This window comes from Sturnira hondurensis, unplaced genomic scaffold (assembly GCF_014824575.4).
Source record: "Sturnira hondurensis isolate 20B ecotype Veracruz unplaced genomic scaffold, ASM1482457v3 Scaffold0009719, whole genome shotgun sequence".
Taxonomy (NCBI): domain Eukaryota; kingdom Metazoa; phylum Chordata; class Mammalia; order Chiroptera; family Phyllostomidae; genus Sturnira; species Sturnira hondurensis.
The window spans coordinates 16,938,599-16,965,304 of NW_028082350.1; the positions used below are offsets into that span (position 1 = coordinate 16,938,599).

Sequence of the window (26,706 nt, forward strand, 5' to 3'; positions counted from 1 at the left end):
GCTAGAAGCCCATGCGCGCAGGCCTTTGTGGGGACTGGGCGGGCAGCTCGCAGAGGGCCGACCCATTGCCCCCCAAGCCCCCCTCTCACGGTTTCACGCTGCTGCACCGTCTCTGCCCTCACCTGTCCTTTCCAGCGGGAAGGGGACAGGTGGGCACCAGCCTTCCGTGACTCGTTTTGTCAGCTCTCCTGGAACATCCTCACCTGACTTGGGTTTCATTTTCATTAGCCAGTGCTAGGTCAAAGGGTCTTATCCCGAGATGCAAAGGCATCTGGGGCAGCAAGGGATAACTTCATCGTGATTGGCTGAGACAGTAGGCCAGCCACACTCTGGCCCTGGGGCCAGTTCAGGCCACCCCTGTTGTCAGTGAAGTTTTAATGGCGCACGGCCGTGGCCGCTCACGCTCACATTGCCCATGGGTGCTCACGGCCCGCAAGGCTAACAGTATTTCCTGTTGGCCCTTTACTAGCAATATGCCCTGACCCCTGGCTTACATCAGTCATGCGCTGTCACTGGGGCTGACCACATGGACACCAGGGCCTGCCGGCTGGTGTTCAGCAAGGAGTGGGGAGGAGAGGGTGTGCTGGGAAAGAACCCAGCGTTACGTCAGGCCCCTGGCCCGGCCAGTTGTGTGCAAGACCAAAAAGTCACCATCCATTTTCTGTTTCGAGTCACATTTGCTAATGAGCCAATGAAGCAAATTAAGGAAGGTAGAAATTTTATCAATATATAGAATCACGTGATTGACAAGTTGTGATAAACAGGGTCCAGCACGAATAATGCCCCCTTTTGTTAGGTAAAAATCTTTCATTGCAAAATCATGAACATGTAGCTCTGTGACATAGCACCGCCTCACTCCACACCACGTGACAGTTTAGGTGGAATGTTCACGTTGCCGTCCGTCTCCTGTGAGACTCACATCCCCACCAGCCACACTTCGTGGCGTGACTCCCCCCAGGCCCTGTGCAATGAGTTCGGGCAGGCAATCCCTAATTTACCAGCTGTCCCACAGTGCTGAGTTACCGGTGTCTGACCTTGTGGCGTCTCTGGGCCACGCTGGAAGAAGAGTTGTCTTGGGCCACACATCAAACACACTGTGACATATAATCACAAAAAAACTCATCACATTTTAGGTAAATGTACGATTTTGTGTGGGGCCGCATTCCCAGCCTCCTGAGCTGCATGTGGCCCTCGGGCCACCGGTTGGACCCCCTGGACCCTTAAGATGTTGTCAGACTGAGTTTTAGACACGCACTTTGCTGATTGGCACTTCCCTTTAAACTGTCTTTTCAGGTCCTTGCGTACACTGAGGGGCTTCATGGGAAATGGATGTTCAGCGAGATACGAGCTGTGTTTTCAAGGCGTTCCCTTCTGCAAAACACTGCTTTGGAAGTATTCATGGCGAACCGAAGTAAGTCCCCTTCAGTATTTCAGAGGAAAACATGCTCATATGTGAATGCTCTTCATTACACAGTGTAATTCTGTCTTGATTGTCCCTGCTGTATTTTTCTTTGTTATGCCCTCACTAAAAACAAAAATGAAACAGCATTAATGTGTTTGAAAATATTAACCCTAGATTTCTCATGGATAAAGTTATACAGACAGGTGATTTTCTGTAAAGATACATTTACAAATAAGTGGTGATGAGCCCTTGAAAATGATTTCTGAAACGTGTGGTCATCTCTCCCAAGTTTCCTGAATCACGTTTTTACTTCTTTCCGCAGCCTCGGTTATGTTTAACTTCCCAGACCAGGCCACAGTAAAGAAAGTTGTCTACAGCTTGCCTCGAGTCGGAGTAGGGACCAGCTATGGTTTGCCACAAGCCAGGTAATTAGAGCGTGTTACACATCATCTATGGGTTTTTAAACATACTTTCTTTTTTTAAAGTATATTTCATTGATCGTGCTGTTACATTCATCCCAGTTTTCCCCCTTTGCCCCCTCTGCCCGGAACCCCCATTCTTTCCATCAATCCGCCCACCTTAGTTCATGTCAATCAGTCGTGCGTGTGAGTTCGTCGGCTTCTCCCTTTCCCACACTGTTCTTAACCTCCCCCTGTCTGTTTCCTTGCTTTTCATCTCTTTGAATACTTCTTTCCAGCCCCTTCTTGCCTGTAAGGTTTCTTTTGAGAAATCAGCTGACAGTCTTATGGGAATTCCTTTGTTGGTACCTCTCTGCTTTTCTCGTGCTGCTTTTAAGATTCTTCATCTTTAACCTTTGGCATTTTAATTATGACGTGTCTTGGTGTGGTTCTCTTTGGGTCCAACTTGATTGGAACTCTCTCTGCTTCCTAGACTTGCATGTCTATTTTCCTCGCCAAATTAGGGAAGCTTTCTTTCATTATTTTTCAAGTAGATTTCCAACTTCTTGCGCTCTCTCTTCTCCTCTGGCACCCCCATGATGGGGATGTTGGGCCTCCTGAAGTTGTCCCAGAGGCTGCTATTGCTACCCTCATACCTTTGGATTCTTTTTTCTTTCTGTTGTTCCGCTTGGTTGGTTTTTGCTTCCTTACATTCCAAATCATTGATTTGATTCTCAGCTTCATCCATTCTACTGTTGTTTCCCTGTAAATTGTTATTTATTTCAATTAGTGAATCCTTCGTTTCTGGCTGGGTCTTCTTTATGCTGCTGAGGTCCTCACTGAGTTCCTTGAGCATCCTTATAACCAGTGCATCCAATAGATTGCTTATCTCCCTTTCATTTAGCTCTTTATCTGGAGTTTTGATATGTTCCCTCATTTGGGCCGTGTTTCTTTGTCTTTTTGTCCGCGCAGCCTCCCGTGTTTGCTTCTGTGTATTCAGTAGAGCTGCTTTGACTCTGTGTCTTGGTCATGAGCCCTAATGTAGTAGGTGTCCTGTTGGCTCCAGTGGCACAGCCTCCCCATCCCCCAAGGTGGGTACTGGAGGTGCACCTTTGTGTGGGCTGAGCACACCCTCCTCTTGTATTGAGCCTTGGTTGCTGTTAGCAGGTCAGTGGGAGTAAATACTCAGACCAGTCAGCTGCAAGGACTGGCTGTGACCACTGACCACCACTATCCACCCTCTGTGGAGGATCAGCTGGGCCAGGGCAGGGTGGTGGTGCTCTGAAGTTCCCTGTAGCTTCCACTGGGTGTGCTGGCCCGGGGGTTTCCGGGTAGGGGAGGCCAAGTTCAGCCCCCACCTGCATTTAGCACGAGGGCACCCTGCCTGAGCTGTAAAGCAATCGGAGGTGGCTGCTCCTTGCGCTGGGCTTGGAGATTCGCAGGCCAAGCCCAGCTGTGAATCTAGGCAGGCTGCTGCTGGTGCCCACCGAGGCTCTAGCTGTCGGCCAGCTGTTGCTTGTTTGGAAGGTTCAGGAGGTTGTGAAGCGGGACCAGCCATTCATATGGAAAAGCAGCTTTGGTGAGCCTGTAAGCTGGGGGGGCAGAATCTCTGGGGATCTCCAAGGTGGGTCTGTGTCAGCCAGGTTGATGGAGTCTCGGCTGTGGCACCAGCCTGCTGGCTCTGTGGCTCTTCCTGGGGAGGGGAGGGGTCAGACAAGGACAAGGGCCTCTCTTTGCCCTGATGCCAGACACTCAGCCTCTCGCAGTATGTCACTGGTGCTCTCCAAACTACCACCTCGGTGCTGGAGCTCAGAGGGAGTGAGTCTGCGTGGGTGAGTCCGTGCGTGGGTTCTTCAGGAGGAACTGCTGGGGCTCCAGCAGTTTTTTCCTCCGACTCAGTCCCCGCTGGTTTTTTGCAGCCAGAAATTGTGGGGACTTATCTTCCTGGCACTGGGACCCTGGGCTGGGGGGCCTGGGGTAGGCAGGGACCCCTCCCCCAAAGGATGTCCCTCCTGAGTTTTTATCCACCACATGTGGGTGAGGGACCAACCAGCCTGTTCCATGTCTGCGCCCCTCCTACCATCTGGATGGACGTAGTTTCTCTAATTCCATAGTTGTCAGACTTCTCTTCAACTCAATTTCTGATGGTTCTGAGCAATGGTTGTTCTATATTTTAGCTGTAACTTTTTTTAGACAAGGTAGAAGGGAGGGAGAAAGACAGGGAGAGAAATACCAATATGTGGTCACCTCTCCCACACCCCCTACTAGGGACCTGGCCTACAACCCAGTCATGTGCCCTGACTGGGAGTCAAACCAGCGACCCTTCGTTTCTCAGGCCAGCATTCAATTCACTGAGCCATGCCAGCCAGGGCTGTATTTTAGTTTTAACTTTGATGTGGTTGTGTGAAAAGGTGAGCCAGGCCTGCCTGTGCCACTGTCTTGACTGGAAGCTCCTAAACATACTTAATTTTCAATAAGATGGAACTATAAATAGGGTTGTACCGTTACAATTAGTTTGAGAACCAAGGAATTGTCTTTCTCTGCAGGTTGTTTATAGGGAAAGAGGTCATGAAAACAGCTGTTTTAAGAATGACACAGTAGTTAGAACACAATTTTATGTAACTCACATGTAAATGAGAGAGTAAGAAAGTTGATCGAATCATAGCTAGCACATAATTAGGACTTTTCACTGGCGATCTTACAAGAAACATAATAAAAGCGTCATGGTGTTTGTGATTGTAATGTAATAGCAAATAAATCTCTCTTATAAAAGCGTCTTCATTAAAGCGGTAGGACTCCCAGAGCTGACTGCGAGTCGTGGTCATTAATTATGGCACTATTATAACCACTTCCTAAGTTTTTCACCTTGGTGTCTTTAAGCGTACTTTTGCCACCTCATGTTACTGCAGGTACTAATCTTAGTAGAGACGGGTACACTTTGTGTACCCCCAGTGGGTCATTTTTCGGCTCCAGGTAACTGAAAGCCCGTCTAAACGTGGCTTCAAAGATCGGCTCCCTGCCTTTGGGTCGTTTGTGACGTGGAAGATCCAGCGTCTCCCGCTTTGGCCCCAGGGGTCGGCGGCCTTGGGGCTCTCGGTGGGCAGCATATTTGCAAACTCCCTACGGCCCCCAAGCCCTGTCTTCAGATGATGGGCAGGAAGTCGGAGGGTCTCCCACAGGCATCATGTTTTAGGGAAGAACAGATGCCTCAGAAGCCCTCAGCAGCCTTCATCTCAGGTCCCCATGGCCAGGGTGGGGTCACCTTCCCACCCAGAAGTAATCACTGTCAAAGGGGAGTGCGTTTACCGGCTGAGCCCAATCATCCCCTAGAATTCAGGAGAAAACTTGCCTTTGAACTCCTTGCTACCCATTACCTGAAGGTGTCTCTGGGCAAGGAAGAGAGAGACCAGCTTTGGGGAGACCAGCTAAGTCCTGGGAGTGGCCGCAGAGCACCATCGCCCAGCCTGGGGAGAAGGGCACTCTCCGCCTGTCTTCCCTTAAGGAGGCTGCAGACATGGAAAAGACAGGGCCGGATCTTGTTTGTCTCTCAGCCTGCAGGCCTTGCGCCGCCCCGAGGGCGGAGGTGCTTTTTAAGGGCTGCTCAGGTGGCCTTACCTGGCGCTGCAGTGCGTTCGTTCTCGACACCACAGTGCAGGAGCAGTTTGCTGACATATTTGCTCTCACGCAGCATGTTCACGCGTGGGCTGACAAGGTTAAATGAAGCCACTGTAGATAATGACATACTTTTATAAAATGCAGGTCAAAGGGAAAAATGCATTTAATCTGTCAAGGAAATGCAGTTAGTTTTGCAAGACTTGTTCCTATTGAATCTAAGCTGACTCATGGTAGTCACTACTTCCTTTCCCAGGGGTGGACAGTGGCTTGTTTAATCCCCAGTGTGGGAATTTTTCCAGGAATTGACATTAAGCACTCTCGAACAGTTCTACCTTTTTCTTTTTTAAAACTATTCTGCCTCCTGGCACCTTTCTCAGCCACCTGGATTCCTCGGCGATCCCTGGCACAGGTGTCTCAGTGACGCACATGCTACTCCCTTCAGTGTCTTCAACTTGTCTGGACCCAAATTCATTAAAACAACCAGAAGCTCCTTCACTGACTTCCTTATCCCATTACGAGTGCAGTTTCCTTTTTGACCTTGTTCAGTCTCTTTGGCTTTTGGAAACTCATTATTCTTGACAGAAAAACTGGAAACAAAATAGAAGCTCAGTAGTTTGGGTTCCGCTGTTGCTTCGTCCAACCATTCTGTCTCCAAAGGCTTTTTCCTGGTTTTCAGTTTGCCAACCAAACACTCACCTCCGTCGTAGCTTCCTAGTAATAAGCCCAGAGGTGCGTTCTGCGCAGCAGGCGGGGGTTGGAGGAGCATCGCATCTCGGCTCGGGCCTGTTGTTTACCTGCTAGGGTCAGGGACGGAGCCAGGTACTTAGTAGGCACTCACCACATGTTGAAAGAGTGAACCAGAGTAGGTAGGAGGAACAGGAACAACGCTCTCACCTGCAGCATCTTTGCAGAGAGATGCTTACGAATGTCCTGAGATCATGAAGTGGAGGCTCTTGGTCCAACTGGAAACGCGCGCACGCACAGACGGGTCAAGGTCAGAGGCAGGGAAACGAGTAGGTGGGCAGCGGAATAGACACACACACACAAGCACCTCCGTAAGTTCGTGCTCTGTTAGCCAACTGTCAGCAGGAGGGATGGGGCTGGCCCGACGAGGAGCCTTCTGGAACATTAAGGGATTCACTCTTTGCTTTCCTTTGTTGGCATTGAGTTTTGTCAGTTTCAGTGTTTACTAAGGTCTAGGAAACTTACTCTAACCTAAACGTGTAGAGAAACTGATTTATAAACAAAACATATCTAAAATTCAAAAGCAGGTACACTGCAAGAATAAGTGACTCCCCAGATCATTGAGGCAAGGCCACAGAAGAGACCACGTGAGAGATTGGATGGTTGCTTAGTGAGTGGAGATTTGGGCCAAGGCAGTGTTCCCACTGAGCCAGCACATCCCACGGGATGCCCTGTTGCTCATTACGATCAGTAGCTCTCAGTTACTGAGCCTTTCTCACGGGCCAGGGACTAGATTAGTGTTCAAGGTTTCAGTATCGCTCCCCTTAATTCTTTCTTAAGGAGGATGTTGGCTTGTCAAGACAGGCGTCAGTTTCTCCTCGTTCTGGAGCAGGAAGTCTCATGGGAAGGAACTGGCGGCTCTGTTGTCTGACCAGACCCGCCTTCAGGTTCATGGGCAGGGTCTCCCCAGCGGCAGAAGTGAGCTCCCTGCCCTTCATTTCCCAAACAGCCACATTTGAAAAACAAGGGGATTCTTATTCAGTGTTACAGATGGGATATTTGATTTAGATATGTTATTCATCTTGCCCAAGGTCGTAGCCGGCTCTCTTAATTTCCGTTCTGAGTCCCCGATCCAGGCTGCCGCACGGTCCCAGCCTTCCTGCTGCATGACGGGCAGCTCTTGCCCACGTTCTGGGCTCCGTCCAACCCCGCTGCCTCGGGGACGCGGGGCTGTCAGGCGGTTGTGGGTTCAGCCTGCTCTTCACTTGCCGCGGAAACACCGGTTGTAGTCACAGGCCCCGGGATTTTAAATGGCCGTCATCTGTGCTGGCTGCAACAAGAAGGGCTCCTGCTCGCTGTTTCAGGGGGAAGTTCTGTCTCCGCGCTGCCCCCCATTCTCAGAGCACCTGCCGTGGCCCGGCTTCGTGCCAGCTGTCCTCATTCGACCAGCCAGGCTTGTGACGGGAACTTCGAACAGCTGTGCTAGTTCAGTTTTCCATTTTCTCCTTCACGTGACTGAATTATTTAATTTTTCAGGGTCACATCCCTCTGTGGCCATCTGTCTGGGAAGGCAGATGACCCCTACTTCACATCAGTGCACGTGCACTCAGTGAGACCCCGCCGTGCCGGGCGTGGCTACACGCAGAGGCGACAGAGCAAGTGAAACGCAGCGCAGCCCCTGCCCTCGGCGAGCTGACCGGGAAAGAGCAGTGGGCAGGGCACGCTGGCCTCTCCCCGAGCCGGCCTCTCCCCGCGCCTGGCAGCGAACATGCTGCTGTTCTGGGTGTGATTACTGGGCCCTCGTGCCCCTCACTGTCACACCCCCGAGGCTGACGGGGTGACTTTCTCCCAGGGTTCCCATCGTTCACGCCCGTCAGGGTGTGTGTGGCCTTTGGGGTGGAAGGAAACTTCTCCCGGGCAGCAGCAGTTTTCTTCCCATGGCGTCTAGGTTCAAAGTGTCAGCGAAGGGATGCGGACCTGTTCCACCGCTCTCAGCAGACAGAGGGCTGCGGGTAGGAGCGTTAGTCAGGGTGGCCCGCATGCGCTCGCAGCGCTAACAGTGCGGACTGGAGCGAGCGCGTGGTTACAGCAGCCCCCAGACGGGGGCTGGGCAGAGCCCGCGGTCCTGGATGGTTCAGGAAACTCTCCAGTGGCTGCTGGGAATCGGGGCGGGAATCTGTGCCCTGAGTGGCCATGAGGGTGGAAGTGGGCCTGGGCCAATTCTGTGTGTTGGTGTCAGGACAGGTCAAAATGTGCTGGTCCTTTAGGTAGCCCCGTGAAACTCATATGTAACTTAGCGGGAAATGTACCAAATTACAGAATTAGAGCACAAAACACAAAGCACGTACTATTGCCGTTAAGTGAATCCTTAGACACAGGTTCTTTGGGAGTCAGTAGGGCCCATTTTCTCAAATATACTGGGTCTGGCAGAAGTAACTGTTGCTTAAGTGTGGTCCATAGAGTAATAACATGGGTGTAATAAGTTTTAGTTTTAATTTGAACATGTCACCTAAAGTATCATATGGTGAGCTGGAGTGTGTTACTGTTATGTTACAGAATTACATACTTATGGTTTTGTAGTACAAGAGTATGTGGCTCAGTGGATTGAGTGACAGCCTATAAACCAAAGGGTCGCTGGTTCAGTTCCCAGTCAGGGCACCTGCTCAGGTTGCAGGCCAGGTCCCCAGTGAGGGGGTGTGCAAGAGGCAACCACACATCAATGTTTCTCTTCCTCTCTCCCTCCTTTCCCCTTTCTCTAAAAATAAATAAATACAATCTTTTTTAAAAAAACATTTTATAATTAAAAGGGGGCATTCTTTGTGCCAGACCCTGTATATGGCTGTCTGTGACCAGACTGCTCCACTTTGTCCAGCTGATATTTTAAACATGGAGTGATGCATAATTATTCTTAAAATTGTTAATTCAGATTTGAGCTTAAGAAAACGAGTCCCATCCCATCCAACCCCCCCTCCTTCCTTCTCCTTCACTGCCACATAGAATACTGAGCTTCTCCTGCACACAAAACAGCATCTGTTAGATTCCACGTGAGCAGAAATATTTGATGACCACACGGGAATGCCACGGAGAGCCTTCCGTTCACAGTCCCCACCCTGGGCCCTCAAGCAGTTTCGGGAGACATGGCAGCGCCGCCCGCAGCCACACAAATGCGTTGCAAGGGCAGCTCTGAGTCTCCGCACTGGGCAGCACTGCTCTCCTGGCATCTCAGCCTTGTGAACTAGGCAGTGGCGGTGCTGTGGGGACAGCTAATGGGGAGCAGGAGGTGCGTGCAGGGGGTGGCCACCAAGAGGTTTCCGGGTTTAGAAACCCTGTGCAGTGCCCAAGAGGGGCACACATCCCTTTAGTAAGTACTTGTGGAGATTTAGAAAATGAAACGAAAGTGTTTTTCTTTCAATGTGTATTAGATTTTCAATCAGGTACTAAGTTGTTGAGACTTAACTATTGAGCTTCTCAGACCCAACTACTTAATACGCAGAACTTTTCCATGTTTCTCTTGCTCTGGGGCGCCGTGGACAAATGCCCGCAACACCAAGGGCGGCTTGAATTGAAAACCTGGGGACCTCTCTCTGAAGGGGTGCTCATTTTAGAAGCCGATCGGCCTCTTTGCACTTTTACAACTACAGCCAGCTTTCCTTATTTTTGAGATAAACACATTGAGCCTTGCAAACTTCCCAAGCCACCTGGAGGATCACCCTCAGGCCGTTCCTGTGTCTCTTCTTCTCCAGAAACTCCCAGGCTTGTCTTCCCACAGTCGGAGGGAGGGGCCCTGTCAGGGGCTTATTAGCCGGTAGCAGACTGTCTGCCTGGCTTCTGAGCGTGGACTACACTCGCTGTGTTGTTTAAAGGGTACTTTGACTCACTCCGAGAACACATTCACGCTTTCGGCCCTGCTGACGTATAAAATACCCATTCGCAGCCTTGTTACTCAAATCGGTCCTTCCATGTTGGTCCACCCTGAGCACCACGTACCTCACTACGATAGAGCTTCCAATATTGCCAGTCTCTACAGGTAAAACGTATTTCGTAATTTGTCTGAGAGGGCCCTACCACGGCTCCTTTAAACGGTTTTAAACGCTGTATTGTCTGTTGTAAATTGTCGGGAACGCACTAGCGAAGACGGGGTTGTTAGCGTCGCGCGTGCAGAGACGACCCGTGCTGCGGTCTGCCCCGCAGGAGGATCTCGCTGGCCACGCCGCGGCAGCTGTACAAGTCCTCCAACATGACGCAGCGCTGGCAGCGGAGGGAGATCTCCAACTTCGAGTACCTGATGTTCCTCAACACCATCGCAGGTGAGCCCCACCCTCCCTCGCGGGCGCGTGGCTTCGCGGGGTGCCCGTTCCTCCCTGGAGTCCGAGCGCAGCCTTAGACCGAACATCCGAGCCCCCCTCCCATGACACTCTACCAGAACCGGTGCCGGCCAGTGCCGAGGCCTGGGGCGCACTTGTCGTCCGAGAGGCCTGTGCTGGCGCTCCCTGCGCGGTGCTCTCCGCTGACAGCTGTGTCTGCAGGGTTATCAGCCAGCAAACCATTGCCGGGAGTGCCTGGGGATAATGACGGGAAATGTGATTTCACTACTTTGTCATTCTGCGCAGCAGCTACTAGACAGGCGAGCGACCGCAGGACTCTGCCTAGTGCACATGTCACCTGCATCATGGCGTGATTGGGTTACAGCTTTTTTTCCCCTTAAAATCTTCAAATAAAAATATAAAATCAGATTACATGTCTAAATGATGAGTCACTGCCATCCACCTCGGCAGAGCCGGGCTTATAAATTAAAAGCAGGCAGCTCTGCACTCCTGCTGCACTGGTGGTTGCCAACGGTTACGCATGTCGGAGGCACTGAAGGACCTTTTTTGTGAGGGGAAGCACCTCGAGACCTTCTGCACGTTGAATTACAGTTTTCTTTTGTGAATCGGGGGCTACAAAAAATGTTCTGCGATGAGATGAATCTAAGTAACTGCTTACGCGCATGCGCCTGCCTCCCATTGTTGCTGTCCAGAACGCACACTCACAATCGCAAAGGACGAGCTGTTCTCTCGGACCCCTCGCTCACACACACTGCTACGTGGTGCCCGTCTTCGTGAGCCGACCACGTGGGTGTGTGCTCAGTGTGGACTGCAGGTGTGAATCAGAGAGGCGAGAGTCCTCGATTCGTCAGCATAAAGGGATAGAGAAGTTGTTCGCAGTTTTTTCGCATTGTAGTCATTTCATGTTCTAATGTCAATGCATTCACTAATGAGACATACAGGTAGAGACACAGGGCTGTTTTAGTATGTTACATTTTATTATATATTTTATATATACATCTCCATCGTATACATGTCGTCTGATATGTTCATGACATTTTATATTCATGTTGCTTACATATCAGTTCATACAATGTGTGTACCTTAAACCTATTTACTAGTTCAAGGATGAAAGGAGAGTGTTATGCTGTACGTACCAATTAGCACGTATGGATGGAAGGAATGAAGTGTCCCAGACACGAGGATCGGAATTTCAGGGGCCCGTGCAAGTCAGCAGCACGGTGCAGCGGAAGGCGCGTAGGCTTCAGTCAGAGGAGCGGAGGGGCGGAGCCGCTGACCTGCCGCCGGCCAGAGGGCGCAGGCGGAAGGCTGGGCTCTCGCTCCCCCCCGTGGACTGTTTTTTGGATCATATCAACAAAATTTTGACCATTTTTTAGAAGCTTAGAATGTAGGCATCTTTTAGTTAACTGTCCTAGAAATATGTTTACGTGGTAAGAACCCTAAAAATATATTTTATTTTTGAAATTAAAAAATGAATCAATACTTTAATCACTTCTTTGTGAGACAAAAATTTATTCATTCCTTATTTTTTAATATAATTAGCTACTCAGAATCCACATTATTGTTAAACTCTTACTTTTGGGAGCTCATCTACTGTCGCATAAAAGGAGGACTTCAGACTCTGAAAATGTTGCTGCTGTTCATACACTATATCATTTTCAGCGCACAGACCTGTGCCCGAATTTCGGGGGTGATGCCCTTTCTGCATTCTTCTGCAATGCTCTCCACATTCTGCGTTAGGGTGTTTGTCATCCTGGAGGGGTTGCTCAAGGTCACTGTCTGTGGTGTGTCGTAAATGGACACGCAGTTTTTCCTTGCTGTGCCAGCCAAGTGGGGCTGGGGGCCGTAAACCGGAAGGCAGGGTCTCGTGGCTCGGCCGCTCGGCCCCGCCACGGAGCCTTGGCCTGCGAGACAGCTGTACATTATGAGATGGGGCGCTCTGTCTCCTTGGGTGGACTGCAGTCAACGTCACTGCCTGGAGGACTCTGCCAGACGCCGTCCCTTCCCACCCACGACGCCCACACCAGCAGATGCACTGCCCACAGTGCAGGGCAGCACCGCCCTCTGCGTGCTGGTTCCCGGAGCTGCTACCGCTCTGGGAGCATGGGGGCCTGCGGGGGGGCGGCCTGCGGGGGGGCGGCCTGCCGGCCCCTCTTGTGCTGCCCTGTGCGGGCGGACTCTTCCTGGCCCTGGTGGTCTCCGGGTTCGTGAGCCAGAGCCTGCAGAGCATGGGGGTGGTTACGGGTCTTCTCACTCTCTTCTGAATTGTCGGATGTTTTACTTGATGGCATAAAGAATGTATAGGCCGCTGAATTATCTCGAAAGACTATGCTGGGTATTTCCTGCACAAAATTGTAACTGAACATTAAAGCCTGTCTGCTGTGGGCGGTGGGACACAGCGGGTGGACCCCGAGGCCGGGACTCTGAGCACCTACAGTGAGATGGGCCGAGGAGCGAAGGAACCTGAGGCGCTGGAGGGAGCACGGGAGGCAGCACCAGAGGCGCTGGGAGGGCAGAGGGACTCAGACAACGTGTTTGGGGACAGAAAGCGCAATGCTTACAGATTCCCACCGGCTGTGTGCGCATGGATCCACATGGGATTCGAGGGAGGGGGCTGCCATTGAGGCCTGGGGGGCACAGAGCCTGACCCTAGACACTGAGGGGTGGGCACAGTGTGGGGGCTGAAGGGAGTGCAGTGTGGGATTCAGGACAACTAGAGCAGCCACTGTGCGTGGCCTGAGTTTGAACTGAGACAGCCTTCAGTCGGGGCAGCTGTCGAGAGAGGAAGTGGGCTCCGGGTGGACAGCAGGGCCATTTGTTGGTCCGAGTAGTAAGCAGCCGCAGGACACGCACTGTGCCGGGCACCAGTGCTACCCAGGAAAGGAAAGTGTGGTTTCCACCTACGACAGGCAGAGTTGCTGGGGTCCCTGTGCCCCAGTGGGGTCTGTAAAAGGGGCAGTGACAGCATACAAAGGCGTCTGGACGCCCCAGCGTGGCCGCCACTTACAACTGAGACATCGGGGAAGGTCTCTCTCAGGTGGCACCTAAATTGGGAATTGAAATGCAAGCGAGAACTCCCCAGAAAGTAAGCAGAGGGTGTCCCGAGGGGGCAGAAATGTGGGTTGTGCAGAACCCGCGTGGGCAGAGCGACTCTGCGATTGGACGCCCCCCACTGCCCTCCACTGACTGTCTGCGCTGTGTGGCAGTTTGGGACGGCTCCTCGGTGACTGCTAGTTCCGTCCACTGAAAATAGAGGTGGTCGTTTCGTGAGAGGGTATTAGAATTCTTAACCGCAAATTCCCTAAGTAATCCAAAGCCAAGAAATGGTTGGTTTATCTCTTTTAAACATTTCTTTAATTATTCCTAATCTCAAGATTCAGAAAATACTATTCTTGGTATTTTTGTTTGGTTTCATTATTTCTTTTTGAAACATTTCTTTAATATTAATGTCAATATTCAGAAAATAATAGTAAATAATTGTTAGCATTACTGAGCAATTCACAGCTAAATATTGTTCCAAGTGGTTTCTGTGTATTACTCATTCAGTCCCAGCATCGACCCCAGAGTTAGGTTCTGGCTGCATCCTCACGCCCATGTGAGGTGACAGGGCACAGAGGAGCCACATCACTGGTCCAGGCCACAGAGCCCCTCGGCGGTGACGTCAGTACTGCCGAGGAGCAGGTTCGCCTCCAGGCCTTTACCTGAGCTTCCCTGCTTCAGCATGTTCATGGTGCATTTCAGTTCCACCCTAAAAACCCAAACAACTGGTGACTTTCACCAGTTTCCCTGAAGGAGCCTTTGAAGTCCATTTGCCATGGTGACTTGTGTAGACCCAGGAGGCAGGCCTGGAATCCCCGCCCACCCCCCCCCCCCCCCCCCCCCCCCCCCCCCCCCGCCCCTGGCTGTTTGCCCTGGGGTCTGGAGCCTGCTCTGAGGCAGGGAGGGGCTGTGGGAGGGGCTGGGCAGTGTCTTTGGAACCGCCCTCCATGGGGCAGTGAAGAGATGAGAAGCGCAAGGCCTCAGCAGACCCCACCGGGAGCTGGGTCACGTCCCATCTTTGCCAGGAGGCCCCCTTGACTGGACTGTCTCATCCTCCTCTCTGACTTCCCCAAACTTTATCGGAGCTCGTGGCACTTCACCGCATGCCTGCTTATATGTTCTAAATGTCTTTACATGCAAGCAGCCAGCCCCTGTGACCCCCTCTTCAGTAATCAGACGGAGGGGGCCTGTGCGGGAGAGGGCTCTCCTTGGAGAACAGCGTCTCCGGGAGGGGGTGTGGCTCCCACATCACCTGGGGCGCTTGCTGACACACAGTAGTCGGTGGCCTGTCCTCAGGGCCTGGATCCCTGAGGTTTGGGGCAGGGCTCGGGAATTTGATGCTGAGGCCCCTGGTCCAGAGTCCACCTCCGGGGAAGCTGCACCACCCCCACGTTCCTACAGAGCCTGTCCAGTAGCTGTGCTGATCTCCTGCAGCCGCAGCGCCTTCTGCAGCGCCACCCCCGTGCCCCCGTGGGCCCTCGGGCTCTGGGCCCTGAGCCCTGAGCCCTTTCTGTCTCCACCCTGCCTTCCCACTGAGGTTAGGGGTCACTATGGGGAAAAGAGCTGTGATCAGGGAAGACCCATCAAGCTGAACACATTTACTAGTTAGGCTTTGAGTGTTTGCATGCCGTTGTGATCTGCTAAGTGTATTCACTGAAGTTCATTCAATTCCCTGGATTCAAGAGAAGAGTTACAGAGTTGGAATCTGAGAAGATGAAACGATGTTCTCTGGCTTGGCAGTTTTAAAAATGGAGGTCACCGTAACTTAAATTTACACTGCGTGTTCAAAGATTGTGTTTTCTGTCTTTTACCCTCAGATGTGTCTTCTTTCGCTAAACTGTTATTTTAACATGAAATACAAAGGACATTCTGTGACCCACTTCTCGCTGTCCATGTTTTGAGCTCTGTCATGCTCGGCCAACTTGGCTTTTCCCCTTTCAGGGTGCTTGTAACGCTCGGACAGTCTGTACGTGATACGGCAGCAGTTTCTCGATGCCAGTGTGTTTAGGGGTTTAGACTTTGTGTGGTGTGTGTGTGTACATCTTTGCATGTAAACACACGTTTTATTTTATGCATGCAAATTTTATAAAGATCCTTTACATAGCAAAAGAAATTAGCCAAATATTCAGAAAGCATAGTTTTTAAAAGGTGCTTAAAAGCCCATAAATGTTTTAGGGTCTTTCTTTTGGTCTTTCTTTTGTTCTATTTATAAATTTAATAAATACTCATTGTAGAAAATTGGAAATATGAAAAACTGTAATTAAAAAATGACATCACCTGGCCAGGGACATCAGAGGCGGCACTGAGGTGGTTTATCTCCCTTTCTCTTCCCTGGGGACCCGCCCCTCCAACTCTGTTTGTCCGTTTCATCGAGGATTCCAGGACGGCGTGGCTTTGAAAACTGTATAGATGCCTAACTTGGGACTGTGGTGTAGTGCATTTCACTGTTTCTAAGCACACGGATTCTTTTTTAATTTTCAGAGAACATGAGGTTTTGGAAAACCATGAAAATAAATTTTAGTGATGCTTAGATTCTGACTGGGGCTGTGGTTTTGCCCTCAGGTCCCTGGAGCTGACCTGGTTCCCATTCTCCGGGTTCTGCAAGGCGCACCTGTGCCTCATTTCATACCTTACTAGATGATCCCGTGAACAAGATGTTGCCACCTGACATCCTTGCCTTAAAAAAAAATACCGGCCTGATTGCTAACGTAGCCTCGCGTAAATGATCCTGTTAGGTTTGAGGGGTTTTTTAAAGGTTTTTGTGTTGTTTTTCATGTGATCGGCTAATGAATTCAGCACAACTTCCCCCAACGCCAACCTTTTTCTCCTGCTTAGCATTTTCCACTTTCTTAGTCTGTGATGTACAAGTCCTCGCTGGTTAATTATGTATATATTTAGCTACTGCATGTGTTGGGCTTATTATTGTCATCTAATTAGATGTAACTTGAACTGCTTGCTTCCAGAAAAATCATTAAAAATTCTTTCCTAATGACCTGGAGACGACAGAATGTCCGTAAAGTGTGAAGACGCAGACGCACGCAGGACCACCGCTCCTGAAGAGCGTTGATCCGACGCCGCGATCAGCTAATTAAACAACGCTTCGCTGTCATTAACGTTTCCACCGAGGAGCTGAAGCTCTAATTTCTTTGTCAGCTGTCTCTAGATCACTTTACCTTCCAACCCAAGTGCCATATGAAAATATTAAATTGGATGGTTTAATTAAAAAGGTTTTTTTAGTGAAGAAACACACCCAGCATTTCTGAGATCTCATTTACTGAGCTTTGCTGTTCCTGCTGGGGCAGATCAGTGTCACGGGCGGTTTCTAATATTCCTCATCTGAGATACACTCTGACGAGTGTAGTTCGTAAGGAAATTCCACACTCACTCCACTGCTGGAAAAGGGGAGAGCCTTACCAACTACCACGCAAGGTCATTTACTCACTTTCGATTATTCCAAAAAGATTTAAAAATGTAACCATTGATAAGTGAGTTCCCAGAAGTGCCAGAACCTGACAGTAATTACTTTGGAAATACTTTTTTTTTGGTTAATTTAATGAACATCATTTTTTTTTTAATTTTGCAAAGCTGTCCAGTAAAATAATTAAAGTAACAATACTAATTTATGGCTGAAACTTAGGACCACATAATCCCAAAGCACCAGTTAGTCGTTCTCTTCATCCACATGCTTTTTAAATACACGGTGCATTTTTCATTCAAGTCGAGACTACAGATCGATTGTTCATGTCACAGGGCTTTGATAGGGAAATTTTTGAGGTAGCTGTTTGAGTACATTGATTCATAAGTCTTGTAATCATTAGAACTGAAAGGGTGCTATAAGCTTTAGTAATTTAAAAATTGCTAAACTTTCCTTAGCACCTGTTTTCCAGAGGCCTCGCTGACACTGTGCACGCGAGTGTCCACCCGGGAGGGTGCAGTGAGGTGGGCTGTGACCACCGCCCGCCCACCCGTGATGTGTTTTAAAGGAGATGCTTTTCTAGTCTTGGTGTTTTTTCTGAAAATACCTTTATATCTTTTCCCTTCTGAGCAAATCATTTCTGTTAGAAGGCTAGTATCTTCAAACATGGACTCCATCTTCACGCTGTTTGTATTTATACACTGCCTTTACAAACTGAGTTAATGTGATTTGGCTTTTTATTTATTTTGACGGCTTTTCCCTTAGCATATGTTACAGAACTTCATCAGAAAATTTAAAAATAATCATGGTGTCTAATTTTTGGCTACTAAATTATTTATGTAACATAAACATATGCTCTATAAATGGTATCACCATTATTCTATACAAATACACATACTCAGGGAGACCTACTTTTGCATTAAATCTCAGACTGTTGAGTGGAGTAGGAGTTAAGAACCTGGCGGCGCACTGAAGGGCCCAGGGCCCAGGTCAAACCCCGAAAGAGCTCCATTTGGCCCTCTGTGTGCATATGTGTGTAGAAAAATGCTGGGCTAATCAGGTGTCCCAGGTTACCATTTACGGAGCTCCTGGTGATAAATCTGAAATCTGAGTGTCTTACAAGGATGCTGTTCCAGCAGAACATTGTCCGGTGCACAAGACTTGAATGAATTCCGAGGTCCTTGTGTCATGTCCTCGCCAGCGTGGTTCTTCACAACAGACGGCACCACGCAGCAGGCGCACCCCTGGCTGGGCTGTGCAGCTGCAGACACTCCCTTTAGTCTAACATGACAGTCTCGGCATCTTCCTCTGTCACTTCTCCGTCTCCCCCTCCAAGGAGACTATCCTGTAACCTTCCTTCTTTTCTTGGCTTATGCTTGCGAATCTGTTCAAATGTGGCTCGTTTTTATCATATACATATTCATTCCTTCGACAAACATCTGGGTTAGTGCACAGAGATTGAAACCACGGCTGCACACACAGAGAGGGAGACAGCGGGGACCCCAGAGCCTCCCTTCATGAGTGCACGGGCGAGCGGGGGGGCAGACAAGTCCAAGGGGTGTGCGTTGGCCATGACACTCCTGGGGGGTGCCGGGGCTGGGCTGTGAGCGCCTCTCGGCTCCCTGCAGGGCGTGCAGAGGGGCAGCCCCCATCCCCGAGCACTGCGCATGCGCGCACACGCCTGGGATACATCATCTGCACTGCTGCTGCCCTGGCTCTCGAAAGGCACTCGCAGAGTGCGCCCTGTGCCGGCCTCGTCCTCACCATGTCAGTACTCCCTGTCACAGAATACGTCACTCAGCCTGCAGGGGCACGGGCCCACAGGGGGCCTTCTCCCCAGCTGCTGCCAGGGTCCCTGGCCACGAAGGCCCCACTTCCAAGGTGGCAGCGTCATCTTCGTCCCAGTTGGCAGGGAGGGCTGGGGCCTGGAGGCACCGAGGTGGCATGGCACGTGGGCCCGGGCTGGACGGGGCACAGTCCAGCTCTGCTCACCTGCTGCCAATCCCTGTGACCAGAGCTCTTGGCGGGGGCCAGGGGCTTGCTGAGAAAAGCCAGGGGCCCAGGAAGAAGAGAAATGGTTGACGACAAACAGTCTCTACACGACCTGCCGTGATAACAGAGTGATTGTGGTTACTCATTAATTACCATTCAGCGAATTCACTTGAAACATGTTGTTATAAGTGTTCTTGATTAAACAGAAGCATAGTTCGATGAGCAAAAGAGTTCTTTTTCTTGTGAAATTCAGCAGATGTCTTATCCTTCACACAAACAGGAGTGATTTCACCATCAGGTAGTGTGCATAGGTTACCACTTGTCTCTTTCTTTTCCAGGACGGACTTACAACGATCTGAACCAATACCCCGTGTTTCCCTGGGTCCTAACAAACTATGAGTCGGAAGAATTGGACTTGACTCTTCCAGGAAACTTCAGGGATCTCTCAAAGGTAACTTCTCAGTACATGGAAGTCTGTGTTCTTCATAACGCTGTAGTCTACAAACACTACTACCCCAGGGTATCTATTCAGCGGGTGCTTATCAGAATGTAGGCCTCGCTGCCGCCTTCTGGAGTTAGCATCTAAATCATGCCACTTCTTAGCATAGAGCAAGTAGCTGCAAGGAGGTAAATCGGTACGAGTCTAGGGGAAGTGGGTGGGTATTTGAGAAAGAGCAGATGTAGGGAGAGGTCGCACAGGTATCCTAGGGTTTAAAGGGCAAGGGGGGAAACCTGAAGTTAGTTCAAGATATAGTAGCAAAAGTAGCAAGCAATTCCTGTGACACATTTCGCAGGGGGTGAAGCATATTCTCCTGACCATCACACACACACACACACACACACACTCTGTAGGGGAGCTTAACAAGGAGACGAAGTTGGACACAGCAATTTATCAAGATTCTGCTAAGGTTCAGCCCAAAAACTGGGACGGAAAAATCCATAGTGGGGGTAAGAATGGAAAGCGAATTTGGGGGTAGTTACTCCTTTGTCCAGAGGAGACTTGAGGGGGAGACTAAAGTCTTTGAAGGACAGTGAGGAACTGGGAGCTGGCCCAAAGGCCTCCCTGGAGGCCTGTCCAGAGCCACCCCTGCGCTTGTGGGCTCCAGCCGCTCTCAGCCCCACCCACACACTACCATGCTCTCTCTTCTGCTGTTGTGGCTGCTGGTTCAGCCTTCTGCAGCAGGTGAAAAGACATATGTGTAGGGGCCTGGTTTGGGTGGGAGGTGGGGAGGAACTCACGGACAAGGCACCATGAGCCCTATGTGCCCAGGAAGCCTGCCCTGCCCCCGGTCACCAGCTAACCCCTCACGCGGCTTTCACGCCACATGGCTGCCCCAGCCTTTGACGGCCAGGCTCACCTGCGAGGACGTACTGCATCCCACCACTCACTGGACCTGCTTCCTCCCAGCCTCGGCGTCCCCAGCCCTCGGCGTCCCCAGCTGTGCTGTGAGGACAGTCCCTGTCCTCTGCTAGAGTCGGAGAGGTGTACCGACGTGTGCACTTGAAGGCAGTGATGCGGCCTCGGCGTGTCGGGGCACCGTGTGGGCACTGGTTCCTATCGTTGTTGCCGCTCGTGGCGTGTTTCCATCCTGTTTTTGAAGCTGCACACGAATGCACATGTGCTCATCGGCCATTCGCCCTCTAGTCCTTTCATTTTATGTGAATTTTTTAATCAGCTCTTAGTTGCTGGCTCGTTGTTCACTTAGTTACAGTGTTGCAGGCACCAAAGGGCCCTGCGACATCGGTTGGCCGCGCGTCCTGGTAGCCCCACGGGGTAGAAACGGCGCTGGCAACCGCAGGCCCGTGCGGCTGCCGTGTCCTTCCCAGCGCGGCCCAGCGGGACGAGCACGCCTCTCACCACGTCCCGACGCCGACACCTGCCCGGTAGGGCAGGCGGGATTCCCGCCCCCTCCAGGCGCGGACTGAGTTCCCTAGTTGTGGCAGTCTGGAACAGACCGTCCTCTGTCACACTGAGTAGCACGGTGCCATGTTCTGTCGCGAGAGCGACTCGGAGGCCGCAGGCAGAGTCGGGACTGGCCTCTGGAGCTGGGCTGTCCGAGAGTGAGCCCTCCGTCCGCCCCTCCCGGCTCCGGGCCTCCATAGGCCACTTCTTCTCTCTCTGCCTCGGTCTCCCCTGTGTGAGGGGACAGCCCGTCGGGGTAGTGTGAGGGCTCCGTGGCCAGTGCCTGGCAGACAGCTCGCACCAGGGCGTGTGTGGAGCCAACGCGGCGAGTCTCGGATTGAAGTCCTGTGGCCTAGTGCTCACACGACTGATGCGCAGGCGCATTCGGACGGATGCGCACGCGCCGTGACCCCCTCACCGGGTCAGCGCGCTCGGCGGCTCGCGGGCTTGGCCCCGCCCAGCGTGCGGAGGCTGCGTGCGGGAGGCCGTGGGCGGGGCCAGAAACCACCGGAACTCACCGGCGTTAGGCCGGGACCTGCCTGATGCGCTCTGGAGAGGAGCCTCTGCCGCGGTGTCTGCTTCTGCGCCAGTGGAACACCGTTGGGTGGCGGAACCCAGAAGACAGCGCACGTGTAAAACAAGAACGCCACGGTAGGTCCCCAAGTAGCCGGTGCATGGCGTCAAGACCTCAGAAGCTGGCCGCTGGCGTGGAGGGAGGCCCTTCCGTGGAGTCGGCGGGAGGCGGGGGAAAGGGCGCTGGCAGGGCAGGGTGCCTCTCGGGCCTCCCTCCGTTCATTCACTCTCTCGGCACTCGGGGAACGAACGTGGATTATAGAAGATATGGGGTGAAATGCGGGCTTTTACCCTGTGTGGGTAACGTGAAGTCAGTCACACCGGGCAGTCCCTGTGTCCGTAGTAACCGGAATGAATGTACCTGCATTCCTTCGGGCATGACCGACCCCTCTGTGACTCGTGTGTGCCCTCCCAGTTCCCTGTGTGTTCAGCGGCAGAAGAGGTGAGCGGGGGGGCAAGACGGGTCCGCCGGTTGCACGCCCATGGACCCACAGGCCCTCCCGCTGTGCAGGGCTTTGCCCCCCCGACTCTGCGCCAGGCCGGCCTCTCGCAGTGTGTCCTTTGTGTTGTCAGACTGACACGGGAGCAAATTAAAGCCTGGTGATACATTAGTAAATTGCTCTCACGTTGTTTTCTTGCCTCGTTGAATTTCTTAATAGGACCTTACAAATGGGCTGGAAACCCAAGACTCTCCTGTATAAAACCCATTAATAAACAAGAGTTTAACGTATGAAAATGTATCATATTATATGCCTAATGAGGAAATGACATTTGAAGTATAATATAACTCGAAGGAGAAATGACTCAGGATGCAGTACTTTGCAGTGAAGAGATGACCACGAAGAGACGCATGGGCTTCTTGGAGCTGCAGTTAGTGCTGCAAATGGGAAAACCGGTGGGGTGTGTTACTCTTCAGCAGGTCGGGGAAGAACCGGAGCACTGGCACAGCGCCATTACCCAGGAACGCCGAAGGTCTCCCACGACAAACCAGGCCGCTCCTGAGCAAAGACTGGGGCCCCTGTGACGCTTCCCAGCATGGGTGCATGGTTCTAGAATGTGTTTCTGTAAACAACATGTCATTTTCATATTCTTGACTGCATAGAAAAAATTAAGACATGAACAGCCCTAGAAAGAAAGTGAAAATTCTTTTCTTTATACCCAACATAACACTGGTTTCGTGAAATTCTGTGTTGCGTCAGTTACAACTTTTGAATGAAAGCTTCCTACACTCCAGCTCAAATTAGCTTGAACAATACATCAGTGTTACTGGTTCTGAGAACTGGTAAATTCTGAGGAAAATCTGGTTTCCAGCAAGATTTTCTTTAGTCATGCAGACCGTGCCGCCAAAGACCCAGGTCTTCCCATGGCCCTGTTCTGCGTCCCCTGCTGCGGACTTCATACTCATCCTCTGCTAGATGGCCTCCAGTAGCCCAAGCACTCCTTTTATTAGCAAAATGGCTGCAGCAGCTCCAGACCTCATACATACTCCCCAAAGGAAAAGAGAGCACTTTCCCAAATAGCTCTCATGGAAAACAGAAGAAACTTTTCCTTCTCAGAAGCCCCAGAAAATGCCTTGTCATGTCGTTGGCGCTGCTGAAAGAGGATGGAATATGCTGATTGGAAACTAGAGAAGCCAGCTGTTTTCTGTGGTTGGAGCTGGAGGTAGAGTCGGGGTCACAGAATACCCCTGTCTAAGAATGCTGGGGTGAGAGTTGCCCAGAGGAAATGTGGCCTCCTGTTTCCTGAAGCAAGTGGGCCTGGTGGTCAGCAGACCAGTCTCTGCTGTGAAGAGTCCGGGACAGTGTGTCCGAGTCTGTTCTTCGTGCTTTCTGTGGTCCAGAGAGTAGCAGATGGGCCTCAGATGTGCGCACGCACAGCTACTCCGTCAGAGGGGCTGTTCAGGCGGTGCTGGCAGGCCCGGGCGGAGGCCCCAGCGGGGGCCCCCGACTCTCATCAGGCTGTCGCTGGTTGCGAGGGGAAGACCGGCAGGCGCTGGGCTGCTCATGGCAGACATGCAGCTGCAGCGTGTGAGCAGCGCATGACGTCCAAAGTAGATCCATCATAAAGCTAACGAGGCTTACACATCAGAGACTCACAACTTTCCCCAATTTTCCGGGTCTGCTGCTTCTATGTGGCTCCTAATTTTACATTCACAGTTTCATGCTTGTTTCCTTAGAGTCCCTCTCCTGTGCATTGCTTGAGTCTCAGCAGATTTGGGTCACCCTCTGTGCAGAGGAAGGGGCTATCTCTGGAGCAAGCCCGGGTGGCTTCCTGTAAGAAGCAAATGGGAGGTGTGCATACAGGTTTCAGACAGCTGGGCACGCACGGTTGCATTTCTTCCCCTGTGTGATGTAGGTCCGTGATTCAGCTGTCGGCTGCCTGCCTTGCATGCGTCCCAGAAAGCATTCTGACAGTACGGGCAAAGCAGTGGGGGTCTGTTTCATTTGTAAGCAGCATTGAATGTGTAACAAACACTTACTGGAAAAATAATATTTTTTTGCTATGGGAAACAGTAAATAAAAATAGTATCTGTGCACCAGACCCACTAGCGCTGGGGCTCCAAAGGCAGGGACAGGACAAGGACGCGCCTGGAGGCTGCTCGGCCGCCGGGGCCAGAGTGCCGGGCCCTTACACAGTACACTAAGCCTTCTGGTCTCTTTACTGGATGCTGAGAAAGGTAGATTCTGGAATCATCGAACCTTTCAGCATCCTTTGTGTCAGTGTGAGAGCCGAGAGGAAAACGAGGGGGAGGCAGTTCGCGGAACGTGGGATGATGCCGGCTTCGTTCAGACACGGCTGCAGCAGGTGTCCTGCGCTCTTGGAGCTCCGGCCCTTTGTTAACATGACGCAGATTGTCTGTGTGACCTGGCTGCGGAAGGGACGAGACCTGCCGGACACACGCAGGGGCCCCGTGCCCTGCCCGACCCGCAGCTGGCCTTCCGTGGCTGTGGCTACAGAGCAAAGCCCCACACTTGCCAGCTGGGAGTCCACCATTGGGTGTCATCCAGGAAGTCCAGTAAGAGTGTGTCATTCAGTTTGGTTCCGATAAAAGAAACGGCAGTGCCTTTAAATAGAGGGAAGATCTTTGTTCATGTAGTGCGCACTGTCGCAGTTGAAGACTACTGAAACTTGAGACGCACATTTACTCAGACCGAAGTAGTTCATCCTCGCCTGTGGTCCTCGCGCTCTTCTCGTCGCCCGCTCCACTGAGCGTCTGCAGGGTCCAGGAGCCGGAACGCACTTCCTCAGCAGCATTTCTTCAAGCCCTCGTTTGCTCAGACTGCGCAGGTTCAAGTTCCGTTTACTCCGTGTAGAGGTTAGAGGCTGTGGGTTTTTTGTTTGACATGATAGCAAATGACACGAGCTGTCATTGATTTACCTTTTCGGTATCTGCACAGATCTCTCTTGTGGAGATGTGAGCCTGCGCCCAAATCTCTCTTAAAACATGAGGGAAGGTCGCACTTCAGTTCTGGGCAGAGTCATGTGAGCTTCGCCCCTGCCCGTCCCCGTCCGCGCTCCGATGGATGAAATCATCTCATCACGACGCCAGGGCCCGTGCAGACGGACGTGAACCCGAGACATCACACAGGCACACGTGTTCACTGAGTGGAAAAATACACTTTGTTAACACGGGAGTGGCTGACTGACAGATGATGATACGCATAAGCATTTCCCCAATTATTATGCTACTTAACAGAGGAAGCGATGGCGCCTGGAGGCTGTGAGACTTGACGGTGGGGAAGTCTGCTCCGAAGTGCGGACACGCGTCAGCTGCCCGCCCGCACAGGGTGCGCCGAGCATTCACACCGCGCAGGGAGGGTGTTCCCATGCTCCGTGGGGGGCGCTCAACGTGGCCACGGCGAGGGGTGGGGGCAGGTGCTGCAGTTGAGGCACTTCTCGGCTTAGGCGAGTGTATCTAAAAGGAGCACAGTTTTACTTACTGTGCCGTCAGCATGATGCCAAAGCTTTAGCAGTAAAACATGAAGGATGGACAAAGCTACTAAGTGTGCTACTAACTGACTGTTGATACAAAACAGATTAGAAGATTAAAAAGTGGATGTGTAAATTTAATTATACCCCATCTGCCAGAAAACATCTACTGCCAAGTTTGAAAATCATTCAAATATACGTTGACTGTTGTCTTACCATTTACTCTGCAAACCTTTTTTGTTAAACTCGCTCTCTGTGCAGTGCTGCAGGACAGGCATTACTTCAAGGCCGAGTACTGACCCGCAGTGGGTGGATGCTGTTTAAGACTCGTGGAGTGATCGGCGCAGAGCGCGTGGTTTGCAGGGGGAATGTAAAAGGGCACCGATTTCAGAATCACTCCCACTCAAATTCCTGACTTGATCCATCCGCTTACTCTTGGCTTACATGGGTGCTAACTGCACGCCCGCTGGGCCCAGCAGGTACAGATGCTAAGCACAGCTTGGCCGGAGCACTCTGGTCACTTTTAGGGGCCCAGTGGTGTCCCTGCGCTCTTCTCCTTCCACCTGAGAGGAAGAAAGAACCAAGAAAAGGGAGGACAGGAAGAAAGCAGAGACACAGACACTGTGGTAACCAGAAACGGGGGGGCACAGTTTATCCCCACTGTCGTTTCCCGGAGACGCATAATGGGGGGCAGGGGGTTTGAGGGTTTGAGCAGAGCTCCCAGACTGGCCCTTCCCCTGTCTGCTCACGCTGCAGGTCCCTGAGCCCCCTCTGGGGTTCCTTCTCGCTCAGCCAGTTGTCACGCCCTTTCAGGGTGGGAAAGAGGGAGGGACACAGCAGAGCCTGTGATGCTCTGAGGGGTGTAAGCTGGCAAAGAAGGGACTGGGAGCCACAGGGGCCTTCAGCGTGTGCTCTCAGGAGACCGCCGGCCCTGGAGAGGTAGAGCCCGTTCCGGGCGCTGGGATGGGACCAGCCTCGGGTCGCATCTGCAGGGGGCTTTATCCCTGGGACACCCACCGGGCCGAAGGGAGTCTCTGCTCCCTCAGTGCCGCCTGAAATAGCACAGCAGACAGAGGGGTCCCGAAACCAGTGAGCAGACTCTTCACTGCCCTCCTGCCTCTAACACTTCCCGGGCTTTCAGAACTGACACGTGACTGTGCAAGACAGTTCATTCGTGCCTCCGTCATTTTATGGAAACACCCTGGTTTTCACTGAGATATTGAGAAGTCGTTTTCTCAGGAAATATTCTGGGGTAATGACGACAGTAACAGCCAGAATCTGACGGGTACTTGTCACATGCCATGCGGCGTTTTCTCACTGTGTCCTCAGGACTCGGGCAGAGCAGGGCCCTGGCTGCATTTCCTCTCCTTTGCTACCTATTGTTTCCCTCCCCTAGGAGAGCAGAACACACTCTCGAGTTTCTGTGCAGC

The 26,706-nt window shown here is 51.7% G+C and overlaps 1 protein-coding gene across 5 annotated transcripts in view; it reads left to right on the top strand.

Annotated features, from left to right (window-relative positions):
* The window catches only part of NBEA (neurobeachin), a 465,797-nt gene that overhangs the window by 383,226 nt on the left and 55,865 nt on the right, over nucleotides 1-26,706 (top strand). For all 5 annotated transcript variants that reach the window (XM_037057645.1, XM_037057647.1, XM_037057648.1 and 2 more), the window contains 4 exons: nucleotides 1,294-1,411; nucleotides 1,725-1,827; nucleotides 10,291-10,406; nucleotides 19,209-19,321. In XM_037057645.1, the coding sequence (XP_036913540.1) occupies nucleotides 1,294-1,411; nucleotides 1,725-1,827; nucleotides 10,291-10,406; nucleotides 19,209-19,321 (450 nt within the window). The remainder of the gene's footprint in view (nucleotides 1-1,293; nucleotides 1,412-1,724; nucleotides 1,828-10,290; nucleotides 10,407-19,208; nucleotides 19,322-26,706) is intronic.